Source organism: Oratosquilla oratoria, chromosome 9, assembly GCF_046742065.1.
Source record: "Oratosquilla oratoria isolate Oo_2021 chromosome 9, ASM4674206v1, whole genome shotgun sequence".
NCBI lineage: Eukaryota > Metazoa > Arthropoda > Malacostraca > Stomatopoda > Squillidae > Oratosquilla > Oratosquilla oratoria.
The window spans coordinates 13,766,793-13,776,792 of record NC_134785.1 but is presented as its reverse complement, the minus strand read 5'-3'; the positions used below and the strand labels follow the sequence as shown (position 1 = coordinate 13,776,792).

Sequence of the window (10,000 nt, the reverse complement as noted above, 5' to 3'; positions counted from 1 at the left end):
TAATATTGATAATAATATTAATATAAATATTAATATTATCAATATTAATATTGATATTATCAATATTAATATTGATATTAATATTAATATTAATATTAATATTAATATTAATATTATTATTAGTATCAATATTGATATTAATATTAATATTAATATTAATATTAATATTAATATTATTATTAGTATCAATATTAAAATTAATATTGATATCAATATTAGTACTGATATCAATAATAATAGAATAAAAAATGCAAAAGGTTTGATGAGGCTACGGTAACGCGGTGTCCCTCACACGCCCAAACGACACAGCGAGGAAGAAACAGTAAATCGGGCGAGAGGAACCTGTTCACGCCCCCATCAGGAGGTAACTTCGATGATGGAGGAACCTGTGTCGCCTGCATCAGGAGAGAGAGGGCCCCGCGGGTTCTCGACGGGTCTTCCACCATGTGAGCGACCAGTCAAAAATCTCAGGAATATATACATATATATATATATATATATATATATATATATATATATATATATATTATATATATATTGTAACGCTCGCATTTATCACTCTGGTTGCAAATAAATTTAAGAATAAAATTCTTAAAAAAATTCATTTCAATTTCATTGGCTCATTCCTGGTTGCATTCAGCTGGGCTGTAACTCAAAAACCTATTAAGAAATGTTAACTTCGTGTTGTGTAATTAACACATGCAGAGTGCATATATATATAATTACAAATATTTAAAAAAAATTATTTAAGACAAATGAGAGAGTATTGTGTGGGGAAGAGCAATCGAAGATGTGTCGGGAATAGAGTTTATTACCCTAACGTTGCGACCACCTTGGTCTTCTTCAGAGGACTCGCTGTTATACAATCTGATCACAAGTCTTATACTCGTAGCTTGACGGGTTCCCTCTCGCTACGAGTATAAGACTTGTGATCTGATTGTATAGCAGCGAGTCCTCTGAAGAAGACCAAGGTGGTCTCAACGTTAGGGCAATATACTCTATTCCCAACACATCTTTGTATGCCCTTCTCCATCCAATTCTTTGACACACAAATATTCAGTTTACGTATTATTTCGTTCAGATGACAATTTTATTAGTTTTTTGTGTTTAGATTTTTCGAACAGTGACGGAAAAGGAGATAAAAAATGGAAAAATTAAAATACCTCCAGGAAAAGTTACCTAAAAAAAAGAAAGAAAAAATTTTAGTTAACATATTTCGACACTTATCAGAAAATGGCTAGTTGATACACAGAAAGAAAATCATAAAGGAGGAGTAAGCGAGTTCTAGAACCTCGCAGTGGAATTAAAAAAGAATACTAGACGTTTCTTGCATATAAGAATTGCACAGAAAAAATCTGAGGCATTCTAGAAAGCCTGAATTACTAAGTTCAGAAAAACAATTACAAAAATAAGAAAATAAAAAGATAAATAAAATTACAATAATTCAGAGAACACGGAGAGAGAGATTAAAGGGATCCACAGTGAGAAAATAAGAGATGATAAAGAGGAACACAAGAACATAAGAATGAAGGAGACTGCAAGAGACCATAAGGCCTACACTAGGCAGTTATGTCCATTACCACTTATCAAGGTAGTTCTTGTTCACAAGTATCGAGGTGGGACTTCCCGTACAAGGTCAAAGTGTGTGTTTGTGATTCACCATGGCCTTGGATCACGTGATGAACTTGTGATCGACAACTATAACCCTCACGGAAGAGAGCTCAGGGCTCATATATGACCGATCTATGGGTAATGCTGTGTCCTTACACACACACACACACACACACACACACACACACACACACACACACACACACACACACACACACACACACACACACACACACACATAACTCCCCGCCCACGAGTGGTGGAGAGCCGGCTCGCAGCACAGCAATACTGAAATGATTTTAATCCTGGACGGAATTCGAACGTAGACCACTAGAGTAGCGCTTGCAAACGCTACCACTGCGCCATCGAGACGCGTGAATTTGTGTGCGTGTATTCTGCCAACCTGAACTATACAGAAAAGAATTTATGCTCGTAGGGTTTCGTCCCTTTGCTTGCATTGAACAAATTTGGCCTTAAAATAATTTATGGATTTTGATTTAATCTTTTCTTATTTCTGGATGTTCCACAAACTGATTAGACAGAAACACAGGTATATTTATATGTTCAGACATATACAGTATTTTACATATATTTATATACATTCTATGTGTATTTTTATATATTCTATATATATTTTTCTGACCTCACCATACTCTCCTATTCCAAGGTAAGAGATCACCTCTCTTAATGTCATCTTCATTATTCATCTTGATAATGACAGAGCCAATAGTTTCAATCCCTCTATTTAATTTACCGCTGGAGTGCTATGAGCGTGTATATTCGTGTATTTACCTAACTGTGGGAAACTGTAATGTTATAACACATTTATAAATGCACCCTTAAAATCCACTATCGGAGAAATAGTATCAGAAGTACAGGATATCTGTATATTTCGACCACTATCTGTAGTCCTCATTCTGCTGAAGAGGACTACAGAAAGTGGTCGAAATATACAGTTTTCCTGTGCTTCTGGGTTTTAAGTGTTTACCTAATTGTAGTATACAGAAGAGGAGCAACGCTCGTCGGGTCCCGTCTCCTATTCACTAATTTTCTAACATACCTAGATTCAATTTCATGTAGTTCCAACTTAATCTATGTCCTTGATTTCTAATGATCATATCTAGATTTGAGTTTATATATTGACCGAACTTAGGAAATATCATCTTCTAAGTTATTTTCCTTCACATTCTTTCGACACGTCGTCTTTCTTAATTTGTTTCCATGAAGTTGAGAAAGATCTTTTACAGTCTTCCCATCCTTAGTCAAAAGTCTTTTGCCAAAGCAATCTGTCCCCTTTATTGACCTGAATACTGTAATCATGTCATCTCTTTCTCTTCCATCTTTCAAAGTTGGCAGACCCATTGATTTGGGTTTTTATTCGTATGTTTGATCGTTGTTTGTGTTTGTGTGTGTGTGTGTGTGTATGTATGTGTGTGTGTGTGTGTGTGTGTGTGTGTGTGTGTGTGTGTGTGTGTGTGTGAGAGAGAGAGAGAGAGAGAGAGAGAGAGATTCATCATGGCCTTGGATCACGTGTTGGATTCGTGGTCGACAGTTATTAACCTCCCGGATGAGAGCTCAGAGCTCGTATGACCGATCTATGGGTAATACTTTGACCTTGCACGCACAGACACACCCAACACCCCACCCACGAGAGTTGGAGTAACACCCCGCAGCGCAGCGATACTGAAATTATTTCAACACAGTAACAATAGTGTGTGTGTGTGTGTGTGTGTGTGTGTGTGTGTGTGTGTGTGTATTCACCTTGGTCTTTGGATCACGTGTTGGACTCGTGATCGACAGCTATTTCCCTCCCGAAAGAGAGCTCAGAGCTCGTATGACCGATCTATGGGTAATGCTATGACCTTTCACACACACACACACACCCAACTCCCCGCCCACGAGAGTCAGAGTAACGACCCGAAGCACAGCGATACCGAAATAATTTCGGCCCTGGGCAGGATTCGAACCGGGTACTGCGAGTACCACTGTACTTCCCCGTCTAGTGCTCTACCAACCCCGCCACGCTTTACCAACCGCGCCACCGTGTGTGTGTGTGTGTGTGTGTGTGTTTGTATTCACCTCGGATCTGCTGCAGCCTCTTTTCGAGACAGCCAGACACCACCCTACGGCAGTGAGCTCAGAGCTCATTATTAGCAGATCTCTGGGTAGGTCTGAGACCACTCACACTCCACTCCTTGACTAACGTCCCGTACCTACTCGCTGCTAGGTGAACAGGGGCTACACGTGAAAGGAGACAAACCCAACTTGTCTCCGCCCGGCCGGGGAATCGAACCCCGGTTCTCCGGCTTGTGAGGCCAGTGCTTTACCAATCCGCCACCGGGCCGTGATATGTGCGTGTGTGTGTATTCACTTGGTCTTTGGATCACGTGTTGGACTCATGATCGACAGCTATTTCCCTCCTGGAAGAGAGCTCAGAGCTCGTGTGTGTGTGTATTCACCTCGGATCTGCTGCACCCTACGGCAGAGAGCACAGAGCTCATGATTAGCAGATCTCTGGGTAGGACTGAGACCACTCACACTCCACACACCGGGAATGCAAGGTCACAACTCCTTGACTAACGTCCCGTACCTACTCGCTGCTAGGTGAACAGGGGCTGCACGTGAAAGGAGACAAACCCAACTTGTCTCCGCCCGGCCGGGGAATCGAACCCCGGTTCTCCGGCTTGTGAGGCCAGTGCTTTACCAATCCGCCACCGGGCCGTGATATGTGCGTGTGTGTGTATTCACTTGGTCTTTGGATCACGTGTTGGACTCATGATCGACAGCTATTTCCCTCCTGGAAGAGAGCTCAGAGCTCGTGTGTGTGTGTGTGTGTGTGTGTGTGTGTGTGTATTCACTTGGTCTTTTGGATCACGTGTTCGACTCGTGATCGACAGCTATTTCCCTCCTGGAAGAGAGCTCAGAGCTCGTAGGTCCGATCTATGGGTAATGCTATGACCTTTCACACACACACACCCAACTCCCCGCCCACGAGAGTCAGAGTAACGACCCGAAGCGCAGCTGTACCGAAATTAATTTCGGCCCTGGGCAGGATTCGAACCAAGCACTACGCGCACCACCATGCTAGTAGTTCATCGTTCTACCAACTGCGCCACCGAGTCGCGTGTGTGTGTGTGTGTGTGTGTGTGTGTGTGTGTGTGTGTGTGCAAGTGTGTGTAAGTGTGTCGGTATGTATGTAAGTGCACACGTGTGTACATGTCTACATGCGCATTTTTAACTCAAAAAACACGTCTCATCTATAAATAATCTATGTAAATTAAAGCTACCCCTAAACTTTGAAAAAGTAAACGTTTTCTTTTACGAGTAAATCTAAACAAAGAGAATGTAACTGTTGTCCTCCAGTTAATCCTCGGCTTTATTCTTCTTCCTCCAGATAATTGTCCTTCGGGCTATTTCGGCTGTCCCAACGGCATCTGCGTCCCACCATCGCTCGTCTGCGACGGCTTTGACCACTGCACTTCTGGAGAGGACGAGAGTAACTGCCAGGGTAGGTCATCCACAAAAAAAAAAAAATGTTGAAAAGAAAAACAACCAGTAGCCATCTTGGATTTTAGCCCAAGATATTTTCGAAGAAAAACAAAAATCTATATACGAGAAATGGGTTTAATTGAGGATAAGTTTTCATTAATATATGCAAACACGCGCGCGCACGCGCTCACACATGGCTTGATGGTGCAGTGGTGTCGTTCTTGGCCGCTAATTCAGCGATCTGAATTGTAGTCCCGCCCAAGGCTAATAAATATAAACAAATAAATAAGTAAAAATGTAAATGTATATATAAATAAGTGAATAAATAAATTAACTAATTAGATAATTAACAGCATTACTGCACCACTATCCAGCACTCTGTTATGAACAAAGAGTTTGTGTGATTCACCATGGTCCTGGATCACGTGTCGGACTCGTGATTGACAGCTACTTCCCTCCCGGAAGAGAGCTAAGAGCTCATATATGACCGATCTATGGGTAATGCTGTGATTTTACACACACACACACCTCCAACTTCCCGCCCACGAGAGTTGGAGTAACGACTCGCAGCGCAGCGATACTGAAATTATTTCAGCTCTGGGCGGGATTCGAACCCAGACCGCCGTAGTGACAGCCGGAAACTCTAACCACTGCGCCACGAGGCGTGTGTGTGAGATTCACCATGGTCTTGGATCACGTGTCGGACTTGTGATCGTTAACTATTATGTGTGTGTGTGTGTGTGTGTGTGTGTGTGTGTGTGTGTGTGTGTGTGTGTGTGTGTGTGTGTGTGTGTGTGTGTGTGTGTGTGTGTGTGTGTGTGTGTGTGTGTGTGTGTGTGTGGGCGCGCGCACGAATGCCTGCATGTGTATGTGTGTACGTGTGCATGCGCGTGCATGTGGGGGTGCGTATGTGTAAGGCTACAGCAAGACCCATAGATCGGGGCATGTACGAACTCTGAGCTCTCATCCGAGATAGTATAGCTGCCGAGCACGGGTCCAAGATCGTGGTCTACCTGACGTACACACACACACACACACACACACACACACACACACACACACACACACACACACACACACACACACACACACACACACACACACACACACACACATACACACACACACACGTACACACACACACATACATGTACACATACACACACACACATACACACAAACACACACACACACACACACACACACGTACATACACACACACACACACACACACACACACACATGTACACACACACACACGCACACACACACACACACAGCAAGAGCAAAATGAATATATATGTATATATATATATATATATATATATATATATATATATATATATATATATATATATATATATATATATATATATATAAAACCATAAAATAAAGGTCAACTATTAAACTGATAGAGCATTGGGTTCATAAATCTGGTAATTACCTCTCTCTCTCTCTCTCTCTCTCTCTCTCTCTCTCTCTCTCTCTCTCTCTCTCTCTCTCTCTCTCTCTCTCTCTCTCTCTCTCTCTCTCTCTCTCTCTCTCTCTCTCTCTCTCTCTCTCTCTCTCTCTCTCTCTCTCTCTCTCTCTCTCTCTCTCTCTCTCTCTTTTTTTTTTTATCTCTCTAAGTCTGTAGCAACGAGCAGTTCGAGTGTAACAACGGCGTCTGTGTGCCGGAGTCTCTGGTTTGCGATGGAATAGCCCACTGCTCCCAGGCCGAGGACGAGAAGGATTGCAAAGGTATTTGTTCTCTCATTTGTTTACTAATTTGTCTATTTATTCGTCCATTTATCTATTTATTTATTTATATTTTTATTTATATGTGTATTCATTTGTTTAGTTATCTATCTATTTATCTTCTTATTACCTATTTGTTCATTTAGTCGTTTACAAATTTATCTATTTATTCGTCCATTTATTTATTTATTTATTTATATTTTCATTTATGTGTGTATTCATTTGTTTATTTATCTATCTATTTATCTTCTTATTACCTATTTGTTCATTTGGTCGTTTACTAATTTATCTATTCATTCGTCTATTTATCTATTAATGTTTTTATTTATTTATGTATTCATTTAACTATTTATTTGTCCATCGATTGTCTTCTTATTCGTCTATTTATTTATTGATATTTTTATTTACTATGTATTCATTTATTGATTTATTCATCTATTTATCTTCTTATTCGTCTATTTATTTATTAATATTTTATGTATTTATTTATTCATTTATTTATTTATTTATTCATTTATTCATCTATTTATCTTCTTATTACCTATTTGTCCATTCTTTTTTTTTTATTTATCTTATTTGTTAATTTATTTATTCATTATTATTTTATTTTATTTATTTATGTATTATTGACATATTTATTTTTTTACTAATTTACCTATTTATTTGTTTATTTATTTATTATTAATTTCAATTCATTTATGTATTACTGATATACTTATTCATTCATTTATTTATTAATTCCTTCATCTATTTATCTTCTTATTACCTATATATTCTTATTATTATTCATATATTCATCTGCCAGTGTAATTACTTATGCTTGTTTGTGTATTTGTTTGTTTATTTCTTTGTTTCCTTATTTCCTACATATTGCTTTATCTGTTTATACTTAATTATTTGTATTTTCTTTACACGTGCACACGCACGCACATGTAAGCACGCACGCACACACACACGCACACACTCTATACTCTATATTCTATATTTACTTGATTCATACATTACTTATTCATATTAATTTATACATAGTTGCTGTGTTGTTTTATTCATATCTATATATATATACATATATATATATATATATATATATATATATATATATATATATATATATATATGTATGTATGTATTGATTAATTTATTTATTCATTATTTATATATGATTTATTTATTTATCTATATATTTATTTTATTTATCTATCTTATTTATCTATTTGTTTATTCAGTTATTTATTTATTTATTCATTTATCTATTTTATTCTATTCTATTTTACTTTATTTTATTTCATTTCATCTTATTTTATTCACTTCATTTTATTTTATTTCATCTATTTCATTTTATTTTATTATATCTTGTTTTGTTTTATTTGTTTATTTATTTATTTTATTTTTTAGGCTGCAAGCCGGGCTACTGGCGTTGTTGGTGTGGTCTGTGCATCCCGAAGTCGTGGCGGTGCGACGGATGCAAACAGTGCTCCTTCGGCGAGGACGAACTCTTCTGCAAGGGTCAGGTTCTTCCCCTCGAGGGCCACGGGCCAGGGAGGAGGAGGAGGAGGAGGAGGCTGGGGGAGGGAGAGGAAGGAGGTGGAGGAAGGAGGAGGCTGGGGGAGGGAGAGGAAGGAGGTGGAGGAAGGAGGAGGCTGGGGGAGGGAGAGGAAGGAGGTGGAGGGAGGAGGAGGCTAGGGGAGGGAGAGGAAGGAGGTGGAGGGAGGAGGAGGCTGGGGGAGGGAGAGGAAGGAGGTGGAGGGAGTAGGAGGAAAAGGAGGTGAAAGGGAAAGAGGAGGAAGGGGAAGAAGGGGAGACAAGGGAAGGGGAGGAAGAAGAGGGAGGAGGAGAAGGAGGAGGAGGAGGAGAAAGGGAAAGGGGAGGAAGAGGAAGAAGGAGACGGGAAGGGAGAGGAAGAAAGGGAAGAGGAGGAAGAAGAGGGAGGAGGAGGAGAAAGGGAAGGGGGAGGAAGAGGAAGAAGGGGAGACGGGAAGGGATATGAAGAAGGGGAGGAGGAAGAAGAGGAGGAGGAAGGGAAGGGGGAAGGAAGAGGAAGAAAGAGACGGAAAGGGTGAAGAAGAAGGGGAGGTGGAGGAAGAGAGGAGAATGGAAGGAGAGGAAGAGGTGGAAGAAGGAGCCGGAGTGGAAGCGGCTGAACAGGAGGAGGAAAATAAGGAAGGGGAGGAAGGAAGAGGAGGAAGGAGAAAGACGGGGAGGAGAGGAAGGAGGAGGACGAAGAGGAAGACTGGAAGGGGGAGGAAGTTGGATAATGAAGGTGAAGAAGGAGGAGGAGGAGGAGGAGGAGGAGGGGTTAGAAGAGGAAGAAAATTAAAAATTTAGTTAATTATCTATTTATCTATGTATTTATCTATTCACTTGATTATTTATCTAGTTCTCTATATTTTTATTTGTCTATTAATTTGTCCATTTACTTGTTTATTTTATAATTTCATCTATTCATTTCTTTTTCAGATGCTCCCTCGCCACTAGCCTCGCAAGGACCTCCAAGTCGACACAATTTCAACTGCTTACGAGCCCCCATCACAAACATCTCGTCATCTTCCATCAGCGAGGCCCCTTAGTCAGCATAATACTATAGAAAAAACAAACTCAGAAACTTTTTGGTCCGTAAGGAAAACAAAAAAATAAGGAGATCGTTTCTTTTCCGTTATAGATAGAGGGAGAGTGGAGGGTGGAGGGGAATGGAATATATAGGAAATGGAATGGGTGGGAGTGGTTTCTATGCCTTTTTCTTTTTGGCTACCCCCCGTGTAAGGGGGAGGGGGCCTTTGGTATGTGTATGTATGTTTACTTCTGTTAATGTCGACATGCCAGTGGTTTCCAGTTTGGGTAAATTCCGACCATTATTAGGACATATTGAACTACCATGGACATTATATGCTAATATTGGTAAGATAACGATTGGGGACTTAGGGAGATTTCAGAAAAGCGAAAAAAATGTATGTGTGGCAGGATGGATATTGTATACAGTATACTGTAACGTATAAAAATATATATATTAGAAAAGCAGACAAAGCAGCCACTTTCGTCTTAATAAACACAGAAGAATACTTACAAAAAATGGATGAAATCCTAAACGATGAGAGAAAATTTAAGAAGATCTCAAGAGACCCCACAGACTCCCTCAAAAAGAAAATTAATAAACTAGTAGATTGTG

At 39.8% G+C, this 10,000-nt stretch overlaps 1 protein-coding gene across 1 annotated transcript in view; it reads left to right on the top strand.

Annotated features, from left to right (window-relative positions):
• LOC143027987 (uncharacterized) overlaps nt 1-9,861 on the top strand; it is a 20,889-nt gene extending 11,028 nt beyond the window's left edge. The window contains exons 12-15 of the mRNA XM_076189629.1: nt 5,006-5,119; nt 6,730-6,840; nt 8,233-8,343; nt 9,295-9,861. Of these exons, the coding sequence (XP_076045744.1) occupies nt 5,006-5,119; nt 6,730-6,840; nt 8,233-8,343; nt 9,295-9,404 (446 nt within the window). The 3' untranslated portion in view covers nt 9,405-9,861. The remainder of the gene's footprint in view (nt 1-5,005; nt 5,120-6,729; nt 6,841-8,232; nt 8,344-9,294) is intronic.
• The last annotated feature ends 139 nt before the right edge of the window (nt 9,862-10,000 follow it).